Source organism: Geotrypetes seraphini, chromosome 14, assembly GCF_902459505.1.
Source record: "Geotrypetes seraphini chromosome 14, aGeoSer1.1, whole genome shotgun sequence".
NCBI lineage: Eukaryota > Metazoa > Chordata > Amphibia > Gymnophiona > Dermophiidae > Geotrypetes > Geotrypetes seraphini.
Genome location: NC_047097.1, coordinates 8,579,946 through 8,606,366, shown reverse-complemented (window position 1 = coordinate 8,606,366; position 26,421 = coordinate 8,579,946). Strand labels below are relative to the sequence as shown.

The window sequence follows — 26,421 nt, the reverse complement described above, 5'->3', positions numbered from 1 at the left end:
CCACCGACCCACTGTTAATTCCACCCACTGTTAATTCCATAAACCACAAAACATAGATCTTTCCAATATCCTTATTCTATTCACATTAATAATAGCCTCCCACTCTCCAATCGTGTAAATATTCATGGTTCATAGACAACGGCGCGAAAGACAAAAGCACTCGCCGACAATTGAGCGCAGCGCGCGCCGCCACGCTGCTCTAAATTACAGTTTTAGGGGCTCTGATGGGGGGTTTTGTTGGGGAACCCCCCCAGTTTACTTAATAGACATCGTGCCGGCGTTATGGGGGGTTTGGGGGGTTGTAACCCTCCACATTTTACTGTAAACGGAACTTTTTTCCTAAAAACAGGGAAAAAGTGAAGTTTTCAGTAAAATGTGGGGGGTTACAACCCCCCACACCCCCCACAATGCCCCCACAACGCAGCGCGATGTCTATTAAGTAAAGTGGGGGGATCCCCCCCACGCCCCCCCCCCCCCGTCGGAGCGCTAAAAACAGTAATTTAGAGTGGCACGGCGGCGCGTGCTGCGCTCAATTGTCTGGGCGCGCCTTTCTCCCGGCGCACTTTTGACCTGACACCATATTCATAGGTCATAAATAGGACAGAAATCAAGCCCTCCCCTCCCACCCTTCCCTGGATGTATATGAAAATAAATAAACAATGCTAATTCATAATCAAATCCCTGCTATAATAAAGTAACATAAGATGTCAACGGGCCCCAAACCAATTTAAAGAAATTACTGGGCCCCAAACTATCGGCATTCATTTTTTCAAATCTATAGCTGGAGCACAGATTTGCCCACCAAAAAAGGAAAATTTAAACGGTCGTAGTTCTTCCAGTTACAGGTAAACATCTGCGTGGCTATCCCAGTCATGATAAAGGAAAGACGGCATTTATATTGATCCATAGGGGGCTTAACATGTAATAGTGTTCCACAAATGACCAACTCAAACATCAGTGGAATTGATGAATCCAATATGTTGTTAATCTTACCCCAAATTGACCTCCAAAAGTTAAGTATCAAAGGACACTAGAACAGATGATCCAGCGTCCCAATGTCTAGATGACAGTGCCAGCATCTATTAGATTATCTAATCGGTGTAACCTAACAGGGGTCCAAAAAGATCTATGTAACAGAAAAAACCAAGTTTGTCTCATAGATGCTGGCGCTGTACATCTCATCCTCCAAGTCCAAATACGCGGCCATCGAGATGCAGAAATATACTGCTTAATCTCAATGCTCCAAATATCACGAAGACCAGTTTTTCATTCTGTTGAAGGCATTTCCACACACCGAAACACGGACCATGTAGGGTCCTTCCTACCTCCCAGGACTGCCACATAGCACTCCAGCAATTGACTTTCTTCACCTCAGGACCATTTTGGCTAATACAGTTGATATCGCCTTACTCCCTAGCACCAATCTGGGACCTTTTTGATATCATCTGCTGGTGCAAATGACTATATTGCGTCTCAAGATCAGCTTTGGCTAATATAGGCTTTTTCGCCTTATGGACTAGCACTTCATTTTATATCACTTGTTTATATCATTTTATATATTTTATGATTTGTTGTATATAATAAACCTGATAGCATCCAATTAATCTACTCCGCTTTTTCTTGCACCTGCAAGAGGTTTGTTTTGGTGCAAAAACTGATACCAGCCCACCATCTTCTCTTACTGGCAGCAGTGAAGTAGATGGATTAGGGAGCACTAGTGGGCAAATCACCCAGGGCACAGCCATACTAGCCTCCAATGGCAAAAGGAAACAAGTGCCTATTTTTACAGATTCACTTCCTATTGCCATTGCAGGGCAGCCTAGCTTGATATGTCCTGGTTATACCTAACGGTGATGGTTGAAATTCGAGTTGTAGATACCTGTTCAGGCGCAACAAAGGAGTCGTGAGGATGAGATGTCAATAATTCAGCCACGGGTTGTGCCTTGATTGTCTTATCGTTGAGGCCTCCTTGGGCTCTCTTTTTGGTGTAGATACCTGTTCACCAGGAATTAGATTGAAACCACCAATTCATTTTTATATAAATGGTGTTTTTGTCGCATTCTTTGCAACATTTTTTGTAAATGATCTTGGAGAAGGGCTGTAGGGAAATATGTTCCATTTTGTAAAGGATGCTGCAATCTGCAACAAGGTAGACACTCTGGATAATATGGATAAGAGGAGGAGAGATCTGGTGAATCATGAAAAATGAACTAATAATTAGTGCTAAAAAATGACAGTCATGTATTTGGGCTGCAAATCCTAGCAGAACAGTATAGTAAGGATGCTTAAGTGCATAAGGAAAGGAATAACCAGTAGGAATTATACGAGTGTCAGAGCTGTTACTGCCACGGCTGGTGCTAAAAACTGCGCTATGGTTTTTAAAAAGGATGGGCGGGGTTAGATTACTGTACTTGTATATAATTCTAGAGATTGTATCTTAAGATGGATATAAACCTAGTAACATAGTAAATGACAGAAGATAAAGACCCGAACGGTCCATCCAGTCTGCCCTTTAATTACATGCATTACAATTTCATGATTAAATTAAAGTGTCTTTTTTTGTTTGTTATTTCTGGGCCATAGACCTTAGAAATCCATCCGCTACTGTCCTTGGGTTCCAACTACTGGAATTCCCATCAAAGCTCACACCAGCCTGTCCAAACCATCTCATCATTTGCGGGATTCAGATCGTGAAAGTCTGCCAAGGACCATCCTCATGTTCCAAATTGCTGAGGCTCCCAAGGCCCTCCCAAACCCATCCTAAACTGAATTGCCATAGACAGCAAGTCTGCCTGATACTGAGCTTAGTACTTCAATTTATACCAATCATATTCTAATTAGAGATCCTCTGTGCTCATCCCACACTTTCCTGAATTCTGTCACCATTTTCCTTTCCATCATTCTTTTAGGAGGACATTCCAGACATCTACCAGAGGATGGAATCAATCTAGGAGGCATTTACTAAAATGGTCCATGATATTCAGCTTAAAACATATGGGGAGACATTGAAAGATCTCAATAGATATGGTTTGGAAGAAAAGCAAGAAAAGAAAAATATGATAGAGGTATTCATATGCCTCCATATCTATAAGTGCATAGGAGGTGGGTCTCTTTCATTTGAAAGGAAGCTCTGAGTACATAATTTAAGGAAATATTTTTATGGGATGGGTGGTAGTTACATGAATGGCTTCCCAGTAACAGTGGTGTAGATGAGGACCATATTTGAATACAAGATGGCATGAAAGAGTCACAATGGATAACATAACATAACAAACCATTTATATACTGCAAAACCTTGCAGTTCGATGCAGTTAACAATATGCACAGAGAATTACATATTTAAATTACAGAATACTTATCTAAAAAATGTGGCAAATAGATGAGTTTTGGGCATTCTTCTAAAAGTTTGATACGAACAGAAATTAGATATCAAATTACTAAAGTTCTTACCCCAGAGGCTGGTTTGGTAAGCTAATGTTCTTTTGATCTCTGAGGAAGAGGAGATGATTGTAGAAATAGGAGCCCAAGACCTTGTGTCGACGGGCGGAAGTAATGCGGGGCTGGTAGAGCCCTCGCGTTGCCCGTCGGCTGGGGGAGTAGGCGGGTTAGGGTAGTTAGGGGGAAGGGCAGAAATAGACAGGCATCGATTGGTTGTAGAGCCTGTCAGGGTAGATAGTTTAAATTAATTGGTGGATCGACGCGGGGACGAGGGTTTATAGCCGGCACCCTGGAGGACTCGACTCCTCCTCAGGTCCTCCAGGGCGGTTTTTTCATCCGGCACGTGTGTACAGAGTCGGGCTCGTGCTGTTGCCAAAAAAAACCCCCAATAAACATTATGGCTGCTCGTCGGGAGTCTGAGTCGGCGTCGGAGGAGGAAGTAGAGGTCTCCCTGTTGGCGGGTTCCTCGTTGGTGGAGGACCCGTCCGAGCAGGTGGGTGGCAGTGGGGTTGGTAGGCCGGAGAGGCGGTCAAAAGCGGAGGCGTTGTTGGCCATCGCGATCGCCAGCTCCGGTTTGGGTTTGCGTGGGAGGGCTTCCGTTGGGGCTGCGGGGCCATGTGCAGGGTCACAGTCTAAGAAGAGGAAGGGGAAGTCGGGTGGGAAGAGTTCTGCCGGGTCGGCTGGCTGCAGCTCAGGCACTTCTAGTGCACTGTTGGAGGAGACTGGGTTAACTGTGGAAGGTGGCTCTGGAGGGGTGTCTGCTGTTCAGGCTGATGTTGGGGGGTTAGTATTTGCTGGTGGGTCTGCAAGGGGTGGTGAGTCCTTACCGGTTGGTGGGAGGGGGGAGCGGGGCGGTGCGTTGGGCGCGGTAGTTGAAGGGGCGAGGCCTCAGACCCCTTTGGGCGGAAGTCTGGGCCCCTGTCCTTCTGGTTTGCAGGGTACATGAGGTGCTCCGTGGGGTTTTCCTCAATGGTGGGCAGGTCCGGTTGGTTTGGGGCCGGGTTCCTCTTGTTCCCCTTGGGGGGGAAGTGGCTACCCTGGTGGTTTGGGGGCTTCTGGTTTTGGGGGGCCGGGTTGGCAAATGCCTGTTGGTGGTTTCCTGGGCTCGGCTTCTGGCTCTGCTTTATTTTCACAGGGTTCGTCGGCGCCTGAGCGCCCCTACAGCATTGAAGCAGCCTGGAGCCATCCGTCCAGCTCAGCTGGAGGCGTGTCGGAGATGCAGCGGGATGCCAGAGCAGTGGCGACGGTGTCCTGCGACCCAGAGACGGCGAGGGCAGGGGCTGGTGGTGGCACTGCTGGTTTTTCTGCTCTGGTGGGGGCTGCTGGGGGCGGCGCCTCTGTGTCTACACACGGATCTACTTCGGAGGCCGGTCCTGCTGCGAGTGGCGTGTCGGCTGCGGAGATCGTCGCGGGACCATCTACATCGGGTAATGTGGCGCCTGCGGTGGTTGCTGGGGGGAAGAAGGTCAGGAAGCGTGGGAGGGGTAGACGGAGGCGGCATAGGGGGTCATCTTCTTCTGGATCTTCCTCTTCTTCTTCATCGTCTTCTGCGTCTTCTTCTTCTTCTGGGCATATTACTGGCGGCGCGAGTGGTTCAGTGGTTGGCGGTGGTGAGGCGCCGGCTGGGCCGAGTCAGGGTGCTCTGGCATTAGTAGCGTGACGGAACTCTGGGAGAAAGTACCGAGAGCACTGCGGCGCAAGATTCGGCGGCGTTCCTGTATTGATATATTTCAGAAATCGAAGCGTGGGGTTAGTGAGTCTAAGCAGTTACCAGTAGCTCGGTCCATCCTTAATTGGATGCGCTCCTTTTTGCGGCTGGCTAGTGTTTGGGGGCGTGCGCGTCCAGGGGACTATGGGCTGTTGTTGGCTTATGCGGACTCCGTACTTGATTCTTATCAGCGTTTTGGGGGCTGGTTGTGGCTTAACTACGATAAGGCTTTTAGAGACAAGATGGAGGAGAATGCCCACATGTCGTGGGGCACGCAAGATGTTAACTTGTGGCTCACACACATGTCAGTCAAGCCTTTGAGTGCGCCTGTGGTGAGTGGCCGTGGCCCGCCAGGGAGTGCGGGGGGTGGTGGGCCCTTTCGAGCAGGGGTGGGGGTGGGGGCGGGAGTGGGAGGGGGATCAGATTTTTGTTGGAGATTTAACAAATCCAGCTGTCCGTTCCCAGACTGCAGGTTCTGCCATGTCTGCTCTCAATGTGGACAGCCGCATTCTGCCCTCAAGTGCCCAAAACGTCCGGCAGGGGGTCCGGCCGCTGCGAGCAAATGAGGGTTTGCCGGGGCAGTTGCCCACTCCTATTCGGGTGGGGGCCTTGCGTCCGTGGTTGCGCCGTTATGGCAAGGTTCGTGCGGCGGAGATTTTGGAACGTGGTTTTTCTTTTGGTTTTGAGATTCCTTTTCAGGGTGAGATTTCGGTTGCACGGGTGCGCAATGCGGTTTCTGTTTCTCAATTGTCTGCGGTGGTTCGTGATAAGTTGAGGGAGGAACTTAGCTTCGGTCGGATTGCAGGGTCTTTCCACGAGCGCCCTTTCCCGGAAATGATGGTTTCACCATTGGCGATGATCCCTAAAAAAGAGCCGGGCAAGTTTTGCTTGATTCACAACCTTTCGAGACCGGTTGGCGCCTCGGTGAATGATGGTATTCCACGTGACCTGTGTTCTGTGCGTTATTCGTCTGTGGATTGTGCCTTGCAGTTCATTCTGAAAGCTGGTAGGGGTGCTTTGTTGGCGAAGGTCGATATTGCATCTGCTTTTCGTCTGTTACCCATTCATCCGCGGTCTTATCCTCTTCTCGGTTTTCGTTTTGATGGCGCTTATTTCTATGACCGTTGTTTGCCTATGGACTGTTCCGTTTCTTGTGCCTATTTTGAACTCTTCAGTTCTTTTTTGCATTGGGTGGTGGTGCGGCAGGCGGGTTTGGATTCGGTGGTACATTATTTGGACGATTTTCTGTTCATTGGTGCTGGGGGTTTTAATGATTGTGCTCGGTTGAAGGAGGTTTTTGAGCAACTGGCAGAGGAGTTTGGTATCCCCTTGGCCCGGGAGAAGTCGGAGGGTCCGGTGTCCTCCCTGGTGTTTCTGGGTATTGAGTTGGATACGGAGGCGTTGGTGATGCGCCTGCCGACGGCCAAGGTTCAACAGTTGATAGGTTTTATTGAGCTCGTGTTGGCTTCGCAGAAGACCACATTGCAGGCGGTCCAGTCACTGCTGGGCTCTCTCAATTTCGCGTGTAGGGTTTTGCCCATGGGAAGAGCTTTTTCCCGCCGCTTGGCTGCGGCCACAGCAGGGGTACGCGACAGGAAGCATTTTTGAGGCTCCCTGCAGTTGTGTGGGCGGACCTCCGTATGTGGGTTTGTTTTTTGCGGGATTTTAACGGCACCTTGCCTATGCAGGCGCCGGCGGTGTCTAATGGAGATCTAGAACTGTACTCTGATGCTGCGGGTGGAGTTGGTTTTGGTCTGTATTGTAAGGGTGCTTGGTGCGCTGCGCAGTGGCCTGCGGATTGGGTTGAGGGGGGTCTTACCAAAAATATCACTCTTCTGGAATCATTCCCCTTGGTAGTTGCCTGTGAATTGTGGCCTGACCTGTTGCGTGATCGCAAAGTTGTTTTCTGGTGTGATAACATGGGTGTGGTGGAGGTGGTTAACAGACAGGCTGCCCGCTGTTTAGCTGTTAATGGGCTGATGCGGGCGTTGGTGCTGCGCTGCTTACGGCTCAACTTGTTTATTAGAGCGCGTCATGTCCCTGGGATACAGAATGGAATTGCTGACGCTTTATCCCGTTTCAATTTTCAGCAGTTTCGTCGGCTGGCGCCAGAGGCAGCGGAGGAAGGTACTGCGATGCCGGAGCATTTGTGGCGCCTGGACGTGAAGGAGTTTGGGAGATGCTCCGCCTGTCGGTAGCTCCTGCCACGTGGTCCTGATATTCTGCAGGGTTTCGGGTAGTAGCGCTCTTTTTGTCTGGTAGAGGTTGGTCCCCGGGGGATGTGGCCGAGTCCTTCCTGGAGGACTTTGTGCTGGATTCCTTCAGAGCTGGGGTTTCACGGGGGGTGGTGCGTGGGCGTTTGGCTGTTTTTTCCTTTTTCTGCCGGGCTCTGGGTTGGGCTTGCCCTTCGTCCAGTTTCATGCTGCAGCGTTTGCTTCGGGCCATGGGTAGAGCAGTGCCTGAGAGGGGGGACACTAGATTGCCGATTCGACATGAGCTGCTGGTGTGGTTGCTTCAGGTTTTGCCGGAGGTTGCTAGTTCCCCTTTCGAGGCCTGTTTGTTTCGGGCTGCCTATTCTTTGGCCTTTTTCGGTGCGTTTCGAGTGGGCGAGTTGTTGGTCAGTGCCGCGGATGGGGCCAGGGGTAGGGGGTTATTGGTGCAGCATGTGCGTTTGGGCTCTCAGTCGGTACATGTTTATGTGGTCAGTTCTAAAACTGACCAAGAGGGTCAGGGTCAGTGGGTTTTGCTAAGGCGTGTGGCCGGGTGTATCTCTTGTCCCGTTGAACGGATGGGAGCTTATTTAGCAGTGCGTAGTGGGGATTCTCCGGTCCTGTTTATACATGTGGATGGGGCTCCGTTGTCGCGGTTCCAATTCCTGGCTGTTTTGCGGCGGGTATTGGCGAGATGTGGAATGGAGCCTGGGCGGTTCGGGACGCACTCTTTCCGAATTGGTGCGGCGACGAGTGCTAGTGCAGCCGGCTTGCCAGAGGCCGGCATTCAACGTCTCGGGTGCTGGGCTTCTGGAGCTTTTCGGGGTTACATTAGACCTGGGAGCGACGTATCGGGAGCGGAGGAAGGGAATAGGGGCCAGTGAGTGGGGAGAATCTGGGTGTTGCAGTGTGGGCGGGTGTGTGGTACTGTACTATGCTGAGCTTGTTGTTTTGCTTTTCAGATGCCAGATGGAGGGGTTATTCCGTTTGGATTGTGGGCCATTCGTTCGTTCATTGGGCCGGTGAACGAGCAACTATCCGCCCAGGGGGACGTCATCTTGGCCTGGGTCATCGCGGAGTCCGTGTGTCCTGGTGGGGTCAACGCGGCATGCGATGGCATCAGCTGCTGCCTTTTTTGGCAGATCAGCGCGGTTGTACCCGTCATCCGGACATCATCTTGTTACATTTGGGGGGTAATGATTTCGATGACATGTCTGGGAGACAACTCATCAACGTGATCAAAGATGACTTGTGGGTAGTGTTTCAGTAGTTCCCGAGGGCTAGGGTGGTTTGGTCGGACGTTATTCCCCGGCCTCGGTGTCTAGCGTCTAGGCGTTGGACCAGGGGGCTGGGGAAGTTTAATCGGCAGGTGGGAAAATGGGTGGTGGAGTTTGGGGGTGGTCAGATCCTGCATGACTGGGTGGATGTCACGTGTGCGGGTCTGTATCATAGGGATAGAGTACACCTCTCCGATGTTGGTTGGGATCTCCTGTTGGATGATTTCTCCGTAGGTTGTGAGAGGGTTCTTGGGTTGGGTGTGTAGCCTCAGCTCGGTTTATTGGGGGGGGGGGCCTGTAAGGTTACAGGCCTGTGGCGGATTCCCGAGCTACAGGGTCAGGAGGCTCATCAGGTGATGAGTGTTGGGACGGCAGGGAGCCGTGCCCGGTGGGTCAGGTGACCCGGAAAAGGGGTATGAGGGTTATGCCACCCCTCTGACTCTTGCTGTGGTGGCAGGGTTGAGGGAATAAATTAAGACGCTCTGTAGCTCGGGAGGTTTTGGTTTATTCAAGTTCATTATGTTAATGGAGTTAAATTGTTATATGTTTGGTTAATAAACTGAGCTGCGGCTAATTTTACCAACAAAAATGACTCTTAGTGGTTTTTTGAGAATTAAGAAAGGGGTAAAGATAAGGGGTTGGTGATTATGTGTATATATATATATATATGTAGGCAGACAGCAGGGTCTATCCAGATCCCGCTGTTACTTAGCAGTTATCATGAATGGGCAGTCAGAATAGCCCAAATGGTCTTTTTCTGTGCTTTAATTGCAATGATTTTTGGTCACTGTCAACCTGATTTAGATCTCAGCCAGTGCCCTAGCTATAAAAGGCTCTACAACCTCTGAACTAATGACCTAACTATAAAAGGTTCTGTAATACATGTCAATTCTCTGAGCCATCAAGACCCCGGAATATGTCTTCTTTTTTTTCTAAAATGTCTTTGTTTTTAGCTTTGTGGCGCAGTGGTTGACGCTACAGCCTCAGCACCCTGGGGTTGTGGGTTCAAATCCCGCGCTGCTCCTTGTGATCCTGGGCAAGTCACTTAATCCTCCATAGCCCCAGGTACGTTAGATAGATTGCGAGCCCACCGGGACAGATAGGGAAAATGCTTGAGTACCTGATTGTAAAACCGCTTAGATAACCTTGATAGGCGGTATATAAAATCCTAATAAAACTTGAAACTTTTACTACATATTTTCTAAATAATATCCCTTTCAAGTTTCCTGTGCATGACTTAGCTATCCTAGAAGATTATCCTTCAGTTGGCAACTCTCTTTCCTAAAATAGTGATCCATATATCTTGGAACTTAAAAGGCTGAATTCTTCTGAGGAACCTCAATATTGCTGTCACTGTGCACTATCTATTAAAATAAATATTATCTGGTCAGTATTCAAAGCTGTTTAACCAGTTAGAAATGGCCAAAGACCAGTTAAATAGCTTCTAATCATAAATGTTAAGTAGGAATTAAATGGTTATTCCTGCTGAATATTCATGTTTTGGGCCTCTTTCCAAAAATATTAGGACTAATGACATGCAAAGAAGCTACTAAGTAGTAGATTTAAAACAAACCAGGGAAAATATTTATTCACTTAACTTGTAATTAAACTCTGGAATTTGTTGCCAGAAAATGTTGTAAAAGCAGTTAGCTTAGCAGGGTTTAAAAAGGTTTGGCTAATTTCATAAAAGAAAAATCAATGTCATTATTAAAATGGACTTGGGGAAATCTATTGCATATTCCTCGGATAAGCAGCATAAAATATGTTTTACTCTATGGGGTCTTGCCAGTGTGACATTTCCATCTCTAAGGATGAACCTGTCAGGGTTAAGTCAGGTGCTAAACCAGTTCCCCGAGGCAGGAAACCAGCTGAAGGTAGAGCCTCAGACGCTGTAGAGGACAGGGCTGCCTATCTTGAGGGGAATGAGCTTGACTCTGACCCAGAACCCATTCTAGAGCCAGAGCCTGTCAGGAGAGCAAGATCCCTTAAAAAGTTCCCAAACTGTAATATACCCAATGAACCGAGAGGGAGCCAGAGAGCTTACAGACCTGTGCCCTAGCCACCTAAGCTAGGGAGTGGCTTTAACAGTTTAAAACAGCTCTCAAAGAGTGTGAAGCAGGCAGCTCAGGAAAACCTAGCAGATAGGGCTTTTCTGGCCAGGCAAGGGCCCTGCACCCCATGATACTCCAGAGTTGGAAGCCCTGGAAGAAAATATGGAGATAACAGCCTGTGAAATGCCTGGAGACACAGCAGAACAAATGGATGTGAGTTTGGCAGTTTCTTGCCAGTAACTTATTTTTGCCTGTTTTTTTTTATCTGAGATATTTTGCTGGGACAATGTGCTGAATGAACTGGTTATCAAAGAACTGCATTTAAGAAGTTGGAGTGGGGGCTGGGCTGAACTGAGCTTGGGTTGTGCAGAGCCTTAATTGAGTTGCTGTACACCAGCTGGGACTGAGCACTAAGGAAGCTGGTGTGTGGGGTTTTTTTTTGTTTATTTGTTTGCTGCATTGCAACAGGGTGACTTCCAGAATTGGGGAGGGTTGGGAATTTTGTAGGTACTTGTTAAAAACCATTATTAAAAGTGAACCCAGTAATTCTGTTCCCAGTCCCCAGGGACTGGAGAGTTGCTACAGCCTAGAGAGGCAAAGTTTGAACTGCATTGCGCTGAAGTTTTTTTTATTGTTGTTTAAATCGCAAGAGCCTGGTGAAGCTCAGGGCTGTGATAATCTAAAGCCCAGGTCTCCAAAGCGTTTAGCGGAATTGCTGTTGGATTTTTGCTTTTCCTTTTTTCCTATATGGAGCTGCCCAGGACATGATTATGAACTTGAAGCTACTTACCTGGGGCAGAGCTTGAGTTGTGCATGTTGGATTATGAACTGTGTGCTTGTTGCGTGAAAGCCAGTAAAACAGTTTTTTGTGGGGGGTTTTATTATTAAATTTACTGCAATGGTCTGAGAGCTTTTTGATTTATTATTATTACACCAGAGAACTGAATTACTGTGTAGGGTCTCCCCCCCCCCCTTTGGGAGCCACGCCAGGGTCGTGCTGCCACCTGTCGGTGGACCCCCGCAGTCTCCTTGCGAACCCAACTGGTGACATCAGGTACTTGCGACTTGGGTTGGCCACTATTGGAAACAGGATGCTGGGCTTGACGGATCTTTTGTCTGTCTCAGTGTGGCGACTCTTAAGCTCTTATATTTTTAAACCAGCTGACTTAAGAGATTTATGCAGAAAGGTGCCTGATATTCAGAGTCTGACTATATAAGATAACTGGTGAAATCAGGTTTCATAAATAGCTGTCTTATCTTTGACTAGTTTAATTTCAGCGATCACCCTTTAGTCTTCCAGTGTTTCTTCCCCTCACCCCCCTCTAAAGCGATTCTGGCCAAGGATAGTGGGCTCTGTGACAGCATCAGAAAACATAGACACTCGCAGTTCCAGTCACTCCTACTTACTTCATGCACCTCCCAAAAATTAAACTCCAGACAATCTCATCAGTGGCAGAAAATTGGTCGCAGATTTATTACAACCACCATTCCAAACAGTAACACTAACATTATACTGAAGCAAATATCAAACAACTTTACCTAACCACCCCCAGCTAGATGGTTACGTAATCATTTAGGTCAAACAATCTTCAACTATTTTCCTTACCCCAAAAATACATGACCTGCAGTACCACAAGGCCCTGCTCCAAGCGTATATCAGACATGAGCTTAACTTAAACTCAACCACCCATCTTACCCCAATTTCATCAACCTTATTTCTCTCCCCCACCCTTCTTTTCTTGCTGGCTGTGACTGCGTCCTATCCCTTCTACCCCATCAACTCCCCACCTCCCAACCAACGGAGGGTGGGCAGGACAGCCTCCCACCCCAACAAAAAAAAAACCCAGTTTGTTCCTGCCCAAAACTCCTAAATTTTCTTTCCTCTTAATCCCATCCCTACTTCTCCAAGTCACCAATCCACACCTTCCTTTTTTTTTCTCTAACTTTAGTAACCAATCCCCTTCTTTCTCTTCTTCCCAGCACCTTAATTATTTAACCCCTAATTAATTAACTCTGTCCCACTTACCCCTTCCTTTTCAACCTTTATAACTCCCCCCCCCCCTCCTACCAAACCTTATTCCCAATTTTCCTTCCTCTTATCAACCGGAGTGCTCGCCCAATGTTATCAGCCTTTCCAGTTGAATCCAGAGGGCTTCCATATGTATCTAAAATGTCTAACATACTGGTGTGTGTACCAGCATATTTCACTGTATATCTTAGAACAGGTTCTACATTGGTAGATCCTGGCATTAAAATATTAGCACAACTTAAGATGTCATGACCTGGACAGGACACCTCAATTCCTTCCTAAAATGTCACTCTACATCAGTAAAACATTTCTCCCTCTGCTTATTATTGAGTAATTTTTACAGCTGTCCTATATACAGGAATCCTCTGTGTAGCTTAAGAACAGTTATGGCATTTTCAAGCACATGAGTAGCATTGAGGCATTCCTCTCTTCCACATTTTATATGGAATATACACGACATAGTAATGGTTGCTAGAAGCAATTCTTCTGCTACATGCATGCATCCAAAATGAAAATCTATATGATGCCGACATACCTTTTTGGTTTGAAGAAACCTTTGGGGAGTTTACTATTCTGCTGCTCTTTCTAATACTGGGGTTTATAATATGTTGTTTAGAAACTTTTTCCATATTCCTGATGAAGGTGATGCCTTTACACTGATTTTATTCACACTTTCTGTTGCATCTTCTATTTATTCCTCCTAGTTGAGAGGAAACAATCCTGCACATTAGAACTGTTGTAAAAACATTCTTCATTTTGAACAACTTAAAATTCCCAGTATGTTTTTTTTTTAATGTACATAATTGGTATAAGATGATTTTGTTTATAAGAACAATTAAAGCCACATTTCGCATAGAAAAGACAACTCTACAAGCAGGTGCCTGCAACTAGGCATCCAGATGGAGCAGCATGGCCCTGATTCTATAATTGACTCTTGGTGACGATCGTTAGCACTCGACTAATACGCGATATGGTATTCTTTCATGCTTGACCTTTTAAGCCAGACCCAACTGCGTGCCACTGTATCGTGCACTTCATCTATCACGTCTTTTAAGACTCCTGAGGCAGGCCTGAGGGCCGAAACATGTGCATGTCGAGTCATTGAGTCGTGAATGTGTCATTTAGATGTTTTGAACAATAAAGATCTTCATATCATCAGACGGATTGGAGGACCCCCTTTGTTAAGTGCACATGTCTTTTATTTGGACAATTCCACTCTGGTCCTTTCATCTAGCTCCTAGCTACCATTCGGTGTGGTTGTCGCTCATTTGCTAGGAGCTGCTTATGGAATCATGCCTATCAGTACTGGTAGGCATTAAATCATTAGGCACACTGCCCTTTAGGCCAGGCTTTTCTTGGCCTAAATGAGTGCACCTAAGATAGGTGCCTACCAGTGCCTAAGTCATTCCACTCCAACCTGAATCTGCCCCTTTGTATGCCTACTTGCCAATAGGCGCCTTAGAAACACAGAGGCAGAAATATGATGGCAGATAAAGGCCAAATGGCCCATCAGCAGTATCCATTCCCTCCTCCTCTCCCTAGGAGATCCCACGTGCCTGTCCCAGGATTTCTTTAATTCAGATTCAGGGCTTCTTTTACTAAGCTGCGGTAGCATTTTTAGCGCGTGCGCTAATCCCCCGTGCTATGTGGAAAAACTAACGCCAGCTCAATGGAGGCGTTGGCGTCTAACGCACGGGGCATTGAAGTATGCTCTAAGCGCATGCTAAAACCGCTAGCGCAGCTCAGTAAAAGGAGCCCTCAGTCTTCGTCTCCACCACATTTTCCAGGAGGCTATTCCATGCATCTACCACCCTCCTGTAAAAAAAAAAAAAAATAATAAAATTCCTTAGATTACTCCTGAGCTTATCACTTCTTAACTTTATCCTATGCCTTCTGGAGCTTCCTTTCAAATGAGACTCGCCTCGTGTGCATTTATGCTACTTAGGTATTTAAACGTCTCTTTTCCGACAGTAAAAGCATGATGTTATAAAAAAAAAAAAATTTAGATAGGACCTTGGCATTCCAGGCTGGATTAATGAATTCTAACTTTCTTATTTCCTCATCCCTTTCCTATTATCAATTTCAGAAAGAACTTAAAACTTATCTATTTAAAAAAAAACATGAAACACAGAATTGATTTTAATTTTTAATCTTTATTAATTACTTCTTAATCGATTATTTGATGAATTTGTATGATCAATCCGAATTCTATTTTTAACAATGTTTTAGGTTGCTGTTATTTCTTAGCCTAGTGTTGTATTACTTAGACTTGTGTTGTTTTATTGTAACATTGCGGCATGACTTTGTACTACTAACGACTATTGCATTGTTGTTGTGAACCGCCATGAACTGACGGTTTGGCAGTATATAAAAATAAACTATTGTTATTATTATCGCCCCTTTCCTGCCTTTCCTCCAAAGTTATACATATTGAGATCTTAAGTCTGTCCCCATATGCCTTATGATGAAGACCACCAACCATTTTAGTAGCCTTCCTCTGAACCGACGCCACATCCTGTTTATATCTTTTTGAAGGTGCAGTCTCCAGAATTGTACACAATTCTACCTCGAAGTAATAGACATCAACTGAGTTAGGCGCCTATTTTTTAGTTGGCTTTTAATGGTGCTTTCAATTATCAGTGCCAATTATAAAATTAAGTAGGCGTCTTTTACAGAATCAGGGCCTAGGAGCCTATTCTCTAAAGGAAATTAGACAATTACTTTCCTTTTAGAGCAGTGATTCCCAACCCTGTCCTGGAGGACCACCAGGCCAATCGGGTTTTCAGGCTAGCCCTAATGAATATGAATGAGAGAGATTTGCATATAATGGAAGTGACAGGCATGCAAATCTGCTCCATGCATATTCATTAGGGCTAGCCTGAAAACCCGATTGGCCTGGTGGTTCTCCAGGCCAGGGTTGGGAACCACTGCTTTAGAGAGTACTACCATAATCGGGTATATACTCACAAATCACTCATGCACAAGCACTTACACCAATCATAGGGCTGGTATATAAGCATTTATGTGCTGCAGATAACCATGTCACTTACGGTATTTTGTAAATGGTGCACATATGTTTGAGCCCCACTCTTGAGCTCTGCTCATGTGTATACCCCCTTGGAAATATGAGCTATGTAAGTTAAGCAGGTATTTACAGAAGAGTGCCTAAGCAGTATATTGGTAGTTGCATGCATATGTGCACACATATGCATAAAAATACCATTATTCCAAACATTTATGCATGTAATTGGCATGTGAATGTTAAAACCTATGTTACAGAATTGCCCCCATGTCTGGATGGGAATTGTGACACCCAAGCCATGATATTTACAATGTCGCATGTATTCTACAAAAAGTTCACCAAAGCTTATAGAGAGACATGGGGGGAAGCCATTGCTTGCCCTGGATTGGTAGCATGGAATGTTGCTACTCCTTGGGTTTTGGCTAGGTACTAGAGACCTAGATTGGCCACCATGAGAATGGGCTACTGGGCGTCATGGACCTTTGGTCTGTCTCAATATGGCAACTCTTATGCTATTATGTTCTTAAACCAGCTGACTTAGGAGACCTATGCAGCCAGATGCTGATATTCAGTGCCTGCTATATAAGATAACCGGTGAGATCAGGCTTCATAGATAGAAGTCTTATCTTTGATCTGTTTAATTTCAGTGATCACCCTTTTAGTCTTCCAGTGTTTCTTCCCCTCACCCCCTCCAAAGCAATTCTGGCTCTGTGACAACATCAGAAAAAATAGACATTAATATTGGCACTTGTAATTCCAATCACTCCTACTTACTTCATACACCTCCCAAAAATTAAAATCCAGACAATATCATCAATGGTAGAACATTGGCTGCAGCTTTATTACAACCACAATTTCAAACAATAGTAACATCATGCTAAAGCAAATATCAAACAATATTAAATAACCACCCCAGCTAGATGGTTACGTAACCATTTAGGTCAAACAATCTCTTCAACGGTTTTCTTTACCTCAAAAATGCATGACCTGCGGTACTGCAAGGCCATGCTCCAACTCATGCCAGTATCAGACATGAGCTTAACTTAAACTCAACCACCTATCTTACCCCAATTTCATCAACCTTCTTTTCCTCCCCACCCTTCTTTTCTTGCTAGCTGTGACTGCATCCTATCCCTTCTACCCCATCAACTCCCCACCTCCCAACCAAGGGAGGGTGAGCAGGACAGCCTCCAACCACCCTTATCACCCCCAAAGTTTGTTCCTGCCCAAAACTCCTAAATTTTCTTTCCTCTTAATCCCATCACTACTTCCCCAAGTCATCAATCCACTCCTTCCTTTTTTTTCTCTACCATTAGTGACCAATCCCCTTCTTTCTCTTCTTCCCAGCACCTTAATTATTTAACCCCTAATTAATTAACTTTGTCCCACTTACCCCTTCCTCTTCAAACTTTATAACTCCCCCTCCCACCAAACCTTATTCACAATTTTCCTTCCCCTTAACTGGAATGCTCACCCAATGTTATCAGCCCTTCCGGTTGAATCCAAAGGGCTTCCATATGTATCTAAAATGTCTAACATACAGGTATGTATACTGGCATATCTCACTGTATATATTAGAACAGGTTCTATATTGGTAGATCCTGCATTAAAATATTAGCACAACTTAAGTTGTCATGACCTGGACAGGACACTTTAATTCCTTTCTAAAATGTCACTCTACATCAGTAAAACATTTCTCCCTCTGCTTATTACTGAGTAATTTTTTACCGCTATCCTCTAAACAAGAATCCTCTGGGTAGCTTAAGAATAATAATATCAGTTATGGCATTTTCAAGCGCATGAGTAGCATTGAGGCATTCCTCTTCCACGTTTTATTTGGAATATACACGACATAGTAATGATTGCCAGAAGCAATTCTTCCGTTACATGCATGTATCCAAAATTAAAATCTACAGTATACGATGCCGACATACCTTTTTGGTTTGAAGAAAGCTTTGGGGAGTTTACTATTCCTTCTGCTCTTTCTAATGCTGGGGTTTATAATACGTTGCTTAGAAACCTTTTCATATTCCTGATGAAGGTGATGCCTTTACACTGATTTTATTCACACTTTCTGTTGCATCTTCTATTTATTCCTCCTACTTGAGAGGAAACAATCCTGCACATTGGAACTGTTGTAAAAACATTCTTCATTTTGAACAACTTATGATGTAACTATTGTGCCACTGTAGAGAACTTTTAAGTTCCCAGTATAGAATGATATTGAGCAGCACCAAGCTGCAAAATATATTACTAAATTTTAATTTCTTTCACTAATTGTTAGTTCATTGATTGTGTATTAGATGTTGGGAGTTTGATTTTCAAGTTTGGATAGTGTATATTTTTCTCCCTGTAGACTTCAGTTATAGTCACATTCTATGTTACTTTGTTTCTATGTCTAGTGCGGTCAGGGCAAGATCAATTCCTAGTTGTTCCTGCCCCTTGCTAGTGTCAATTTCAAAATGGTGCCAATGACCTCTAATGGTAGTAAAAGACCTTTATATGACAGCTTAAATCCTAATGGTACTACAACTAAGGGTTGCTGGCATTATTTTGAACCCAACTCTGGCAAGTGTAGGAAAGGAGAAACTGGAATCACTCCTGTTCCAACCCCACTAAATGCCAGGGATTAATAAAGGTGGGGGTGCTTTTAGTGATTGGGAACATCTGGAGAGGGGATGTGTAGAGAGAGCTATCAGGAAAGTAGCATGTATAGGGGACATGGGGGGGGGGGAATCAGAGATAAGGGGGAGTAGGGACAGCAGTTGAATTTGCAATTGTCCTTTTAAGAGGTTCCCAGAATCATCAGGTCATAGCTTAGCATCTGATGCTCCCAGGTCCTGTGACGAGTACAACTTGCAAAGCTGATCATAATTTGCACTATTCATATACTGCAGGAGTGACTAACTTGCAGTACTGAGCTACTACAGTTTAGTCACTCCCAGGGGAAATTAAGGCGCGATAAAAGCCTGACTTTTACCTCACTGTAATAAATACTCCATTTAAATAGATTTCATTCCAAACCAGGGCTGGATTTCAGAACCTTGGACAGCAGCTTTATGTAGTCAGATCCATTCGTAGCACAGTTATTCACAGATAAATATTTATAAGATACTTTTTATCTAATAAACTGGAGAATTTTTGCAAATTTAGGTTACCCTGAAAACCAGACCTCTTTGTAGCTGAAGACGGGAAATGGCTATGCTTGTCATAATTATTCTGAACAGTTCATTTCTTTTGCATCCTACCAAAATAGACAAATTATTAGTATCTCCTGTCACTGCTTTTCTTAAAATCTCAGCACTGGAAAACATATGTATTCCTGCCATTGTTAAATATTAGTCTCCCCTTCGTAATTGCTGGATGTTTTCCTCCTTTGCTGCATTCTTAGAGTCCAAGAATTGAGAAATATTATCTTAGCATTCTGCCTGCCACTGCTGTTCCTAATGCTTTAGAATTGTGTGATATCTGCGTCTCCTCCAATAAAGAAAATATGATTGGTTAATAAACATGTCAACCCATGCAACTCGTATAATGCAAACAGCTGGACTGCAACATTAAACCTTGCATTGGGCTGGGGATGGTAGAGAAAGCAGAACCTTGGGAGACATATTTGTAAGCCCTTTCCGCAACCTATAAAAGCTAACTACTCATTACAGTGACCTCGTCGTCACTTTCCATAGTCAAAGAATGAGGGGCTTGAGAGAGTGTTTAATCAACGAGCCTTACTGGCAAATAAATAGTTAAGAAGATAATGTCATGGTTAGAGAAGTTAAAAGGATTATTACTATGACTGTCTGTCTATATTTTAAAATGTTTCCATGGAAACTGGTATTGAGGCAGTCAACAGGAATTTTAAGAATCTTGTCCCGGTGGTTTGTTTTGGACTCGTACTATATTTACATTTTAATTCCACATTGCTAGGTATATATATCCTGCCCAGCAGTCATGCAATGCCCAGCAAGAATAAGTGATTGGAAAGTGTACATAGGCTCTGAATTGCTGTAGGGAGCTCACTGAAATCACTGGGCAATGACCACTAGACCCTACATATCTCTTCCACTAATAGCCAGAGCTACAGCTAATGATGCAGCCCACAATTAGGAAATGATGCTATTAGAGGATAAGATACTGATTCATTTTTAAGGTGTATCTTTAAACAATCTGTAGTTAAAGAAACCTCTTTTCTCTTTGTAGTCTTTTCCCTCAGAAAGAAGGCCATCAGCATTCACGCTTCCCCTGCAACCTTTTATAATCTCCTTTATCTAACAAATAATTTCCTCTCGTCAGTGGCTTTCCTTTCCCTTCTCTGGATAACTGGAAAAATGAATTAAAAGCTTTTCTAATTTGATTTCTTTGGTCTCTAACTTTTAAATGCCAACTTTTCCCCACAGTTTGGTAAAAGGACGCTTAAATGTGCTAAGAGTCAACCTTGATGGATCCTAAAAATTGTACAAGGATTACTTTAGGGGATTTGGATTAAGTTTATCATAAGCCAGTATTTGTTATAATTGGGTACACTATCAAGAAGGATCAGTGCATTGTTTATAGAAAGCAACTGAATAGTAATGACAACATTTGTCTGATATGAAGCCAGGTAGGAAGACAGATTTTGTATCGGAGACTCTTCAGATCCAAAGATTACTGGCATCTCTTATGTGTTTAAGTTTCTTATTTGTTTCTGTGATAGATACATTAAGCTTGAGACTAACTTTCTGAACAAAATCCGATTTGTGGCCTCAATAATATCAAAATTTTATTCACTTAAAAAAATTTGAATTGGCCAATTTGATAGGCTTTACCGACCATCGTTTTGGCCCAATTCTATGAACAGTGCCCAAGTCATAGATGCTGAGCAATGAAACACATAGCACTTGTCAATCTTCAGTTAGGTGCCATTTATAGAATAATGCCTAGTGGTACCTACAGTGGACTTAGATTCCCCTATTTATTCCAGGATTTTCTTGACCTAAATGCTGGTGCTTAAGTCTACTTTAAGTGCCTACAAGAAAAACACACCCTAGATCCACCCACAATCTGCTCCCAATCATGCCCACTTTCTGGTAGGTGCCTTGTGCTAGGCACCTACTGAGTATATTTATGTGATAAGATTCCTCCCTGCATACTCAAATGCCTCCTTGATCCTCAGGACATAAACATAGAAACATAGAGAATGACAGCAGATAAAAATCACATGGCCTATCCAGTCTGCTCTTCCATACCATCTATTAACCTTTATTCTTCTGTAGAAATCTTCTGAGATTGTCTCATGCTTTCTTGAATTCAGATACAATCTTTGACTCTATCATCTCCACCAGGAGGCTGTTTCACACATCCACTACCCTCTCCATAAAGAAGTAGATCCTGAGTCTGTACCCTTTCACTCTCATCTTATGCTGCCTTATTCCAGAGCTTTCTTTCAATGGAAAGAGACTTGCCTCCTGAGCATTTACGCCGTGGACATCAGATAGATTTTTACAATCTGATGCTGCTTCAGAAGTACCGGTCCCAGATGTGAGGCAGGTGCATTATACTATTACAACTGAGAGTGCATTCTCAATTGCCGGGCCATTATTATTGAATACTTTACCTGGCTCACTGCATGCATGTTCATCCTCTATGTAATTCAAAAAGGCATTGAAATCATATATTTTTGAAGGCTTATGTTAACTGTGTAAGACCAGTTCTTTCTTTCTTTTTTTTTTTTTTTTTTTTACAATTTATATGAATATGCAGCTGAAAGTAAATTTTTTTCCTACATGCACATTTTTAGGGAGATGCAGCTATGATTTTGTGAAATTGGGATAAATGTTATGTTATGTATTAATTTTAATTGAATAGTTAGTGAATTACTTTTATTATGCATGTTTTATGTAAGTCACTTAGAGATGTGTAGGCAGGATATAAGTTTAAAAAAAAAAAAAATCTCCTCTCTCCAGCCATTCTTCCAAAGTACTGCTGGATGGTGCTTTGGAAGTTTCATAACAACTTTGATTTTAAATACAGCTCCTTCTCTTACATAACTGCTAAGATACTTTTCATGCTGTATGGACTCCTGATGATGGCATTCTCTATGAAATAAAGCCTGTGTCAAGTCACTTTGGTTTACATTCATTTCCCTGGTGTTTACCCCTTTCTTTGTTATTCTTCCAAAGTATACATATTGAGATCTTTAAGTCTGTCCCCTCCTATATCATAGGAGGCACTGCTTTATAGAGGGCAGTTCTTTAAAGGAGCACCTGTTTTCAGGACATACTGATTTTAGAGTTCTAAAGCCTGTTGCAGTGTTGAACTAATCGATCCTGATATCTTTTGTGTTCATCCAATAACAGATGTCATAGCCTAAAAAGATTCCAGTTAAGTTAAAAAAAATGGACTCCTTTTGCTGTCACAGTTCACAAGTTACACGGTGATGCTTTCTGTACATTTGATTTATTGCAGCAAATACATCTTAGTCGGGTCCATCAGATGAATTTTAATAATTTATTTCATTGTTGCTTGTATAACATCCAAGATCTTCTATTCTGCTCTGGACATAGCCTAAAGCAACACCAGTTAAAATCAATATACTGAAAAAATAAATCATAGCTCCCAAGCAGGAAGAAAAAGAAGCCCTAATGCCACTTTGGATTGGCGACCACAGATAAAGGCTCTAAAACGTAGTCTGCTGTGTATTTGTAATAACACATGACTGTGCATATGAATAGGTTTTGATGAATACACTGGGCATGGTAGGAAGCATAAGGTCAAGGTATTTTGAAAATGCATAAAAATTCTTATGTGAAAAGTGAGGTTGATCGCAGGAAAATTTCCAGAGCACAGTTCCATTAATAGTTTGGTGTCATAAGTCATGAGAGCAGCATTTTGGATGATGTGGGTAGAACGAGTGAAATGTGAGCAAGCGAGGCTGAAATATAGAGTTGATAATTGGAGCTAGAACGTTGGTGGAAACAGTCACTGTATGTCATTTCATTGGTTCAAAATGTATAACCCACCTTTATTCCAAGGCAAGGTACAGAGAAAACAAACACATGAAAAACATAATCGCGATAAAAACAACCAGAAGCGTCAAAGAAGTCAAGCGAGTACAGCTATAGGCAGAAGGTGTGGCTCAGAAATAGGGGCAAATAGTATAGGCAGGGCAGCAGCAAGAGTAAAAAGCTTGGCAGACCGAAGCATATCATAATTCGTTCCGAGTTATCTTATGTCAAATTCAGATCAATGGTTAAGACGCATTTTTATGAGAGGATTGGTGACTTGGGATCCAGTTTTTTTTGGCAATGATTTAAACAAGATTTAAACAAAAAAATTGTTTTTTTAGTTTATTTTTTGTTTTTGGGTTTTTTTTAGATTTATAGATTACTTGGATTTAATTTCCTTTTCTTGTCTTTCTTCTTTGCTTTCCTATTTTAAATGACATTCTTTTCATTTCTTGTTTTTATGTATTTTGTACACCGTGCTGTTGATAAACCAAAGTACGATTAAAACTTTTAATAAACATAAACATATTATATGGCTATACCAATTGGATGACTTTAGCAGAGGGGTCATGAGCAGAACCAGAACATAGCACTTAAAGGGCTTATTTTACAAAGGCACTTTTCCATTCTCCCAGGGGAGCTCAGAACAGTTTACATGAATTTATTCAGAACCTCAAGCATTTTTCCCTGTCTGTCCTGGCGGGCTCACACTATCTAATGTACCTGGGGCAATAGGATGAAGTGACTTGCCCAGGGTCACAAGGAGCAGTGTGGGTTTGAACCCACAACCTCATGGTGCCAACAATGCACATATTTTTACATGACTCTTGTCTAGGCATATTCTGGGGTGGGGTTTGGCCAGTGCACAAGCAGAGTCATGATTTATATGTATTCTGTAAAAAATAGTGGAGGGGCATTTTTGATAGTGAGTCTTAGTCGGACTTTGAACATATCCTCCAAGATGTTCAGATATTGGGTCTGGGAAACATACATTTAACTCTTTAGACCATACAGCTAATTCTTTAGACCATTTCTGAATACAAAAATGTCCATGCTCAAAATGTTCCAATCCAGATCCAGCATAGTAATGGATTGGCCACATAGACATTCCAACAGAGAAGTTGGGTACCTTTAGCGGGCACTGCTGTGAACTTCACATAAAGGGTGTCAGATCTATATCTCACCATAACCTTCTTATAGTTTAAGGTGAGCCCCCCCCCAAAACCTACTATACCTACCTATCCACCACCCCAATAGCTCTTATGGCTGCAGGTGACACCTATATGGCAGTATAGTAGAGCTTGGGTGGTTTTTGATAGGCTCATACTTAATACCATAGATTAAGCATCTTATGGGCCTGTGTTCTCCTCTCTAAGGTTCACTAGTCCACCCACCAGGCAACTCTACATACCTGATGTTCTACTAGGCTTTCCCATACCAGGTGTATAGTGGAATGGGGTCAGTGAGCACTGGGGGAGTGTGGGGGTGTCTTACCTTGATGCATTCTACCACAGTTAGCTGACTCACCATACAATAAATAAATCAATCTTTCCCCACTTTAAGCTACACACTCAATCAAATTACTGTTGAATGGACTAATGCTTTTTCAATGGACATTCAGAATCCACCTTTTCATAATAGAATTGGTGATATTATGTGGTACTCCTCATCATTCCATCTTTATATTCAAGTGATTAATCTTTTTTTATAAAACTTTTTGTTATAAATTAGAATAACTTATCTTTTTATCTTTTATCATCGGTTCCCCTTCCCGACGCAGTATTGAAATGGATAAAGTTTACTCTTAACCTTTGTTCCCCCGACCTTGAAAAAGAAATGCGAAACGCGTCAGGAAGGGGAACCGATGATAAAAGATAAAAAGATAAGTTATTCTAATTTATAACAAAAAGTTTTATAAAAAAAGATTAATCACTTGAATATAAAGATGGAATGATGAGGAGTACCACATAATATCACCAATTCTATTATGAAAAGGTGGATTCTGAATGTCCATTGAAAAAGCATTAGTCCATTCAACAGTAATTTGATTGAGTGTGTAGCTTAAAGTGGGGAAAGATTGATTTACAGTAGTTATCTGGTCAGTTTGGGTACTTTTGTGGCACTTAGATGCTTCTAAAACAGGTCTAGGTCCAAATGTCTAAGTTCAATCCAGGACATCTTGAAAACTGTTCGATTATCACTGCAAAACATTCAAGTCTAACCTGCCCATATGCATGCCCAAAGCCTGCCCATAATATGCCTCCACCATGCTCATCTCAAGCTCTGGATGTACAGAGGCTGTGTAACCTTGCTAGACATCCAGAAAGGCATTTTTTTATTATCGCCACTTGGACGTGCTGGTGATTAGGAAATTTGCTGTGTGAAAATTTCCTTTAAAAAAAGAGCAGATGTACTATATATGCATTTGTACGAGATCTACCTGAACTGGAAATGGTTTTCAAGGGTGATGTGGAGGAACTGAAAAATCTCGGTGAAACTGGAAGATGTACTAAGCCAAATCAACAAGTTAAAAAGTGATAAAACACCTGGACCAGATTATATACATCCCAGGGTGCTAAAAGAACTCAAACATGAAATTGCTGACCTGCTGTTAGTGATCCATAACCTGTTGCTAAAATCGTCTGTAGTACCTGAAGATTGGGGGGTGGCAAATGTTACGTCAATTTTTTTAAAAAAGAGTTCCAGGGGAGATCTGGGAAATTACAGACCAGTAAGCCTGACTTCAGTGCTGGGCAAAATAGTGGAAGCAATAATAAAAAATAAAATTGTGGAACACTAGACCAACATGATTTAATGGGACAGAGTCAGCATGGGTTCAACCAAGGGAGATCTTGCCACACCAATTTGCTTGACTTCTTTGAAGGTGTGAATAAACATGTGGATAAAGGTGAGCCAGTTGATGTAGTGTATCTAGATTTTCAGAAAGCTTTTGACAATGTTCCTCATGAGAGGCTCCTGAGAAAATTAAAGAGTCATGGAATAAGTGACAAAGTTCAGTTGTGGATTAGGAATTGGTTATCAAATAGAAAACAGAGGGTAGGGTTACATGGCCATTTTTCTCAATGGTAGAGAGTAAATAGTGGAGTGCCACAGGGATCTGTACCGGGACCTGTGCTATTTAACTTATTTGTAAATGATCTTGAAATTGGAATGACGAGTAAGGTGATTAAATTTGCACATGACACTAAACTGTTCAAAGTTGTTAAAACACATGCAGATTGTGAAAAATTGCAGGCAGACCTTAGGAAATTGAAAGACTGGGCACCCAAGTAGCAGATGAAATGTAATGTGGATAAATGCAGTGATGCACACTGGGGAAAAATAATCCAAATCATAATTACCATATGCTAGGGTCCACCTTGGGGGTTAGCGCCCAAGAAAAAGATCTGGGTGTCATTGTAGACAATATGATGAAACTTTCCACTCAATGTACAGCGGTGGCGAAAAAAGCAAACAAGATGCTAGGAATTATTTAAAAAGGGATGGTTAACAAGACTAAGAATGTTATAATGTCTCTGTATCACCTGGAGTACTGCATTCAGTTCTAGTTGCCTTATCTCAAGAAAGATACAGCGGAACTAGAAAAGAAAGAGCGAGCCAGATGATAAAGGGGATGAAAGTCCTCTCATTTGAGGAAAGACTAAAAAAGTTAGGGCTCTTCAGCTTGGAAAAGAGACAGTTGAAG

General features: G+C 43.3%; 1 protein-coding gene across 3 annotated transcripts in view; it reads left to right on the top strand.

Annotated features, from left to right (window-relative positions):
* The window catches only part of CELF6 (CUGBP Elav-like family member 6), a 605,900-nt gene that overhangs the window by 151,733 nt on the left and 427,746 nt on the right, over positions 1 to 26,421 (top strand). For 2 of the 3 annotated variants that reach the window (XM_033920837.1, XM_033920836.1), the window contains exon 1: positions 10,651 to 10,897. The exons of the other annotated variant lie outside the window; for it this stretch is intronic. In XM_033920837.1, the coding sequence (XP_033776728.1) occupies positions 10,847 to 10,897 (51 nt within the window). In that variant the 5' untranslated portion in view covers positions 10,651 to 10,846. Of the gene's footprint in view, positions 1 to 10,650; positions 10,898 to 26,421 lie in introns of those variants that run through there. 3 annotated transcript variants of the gene reach the window in all.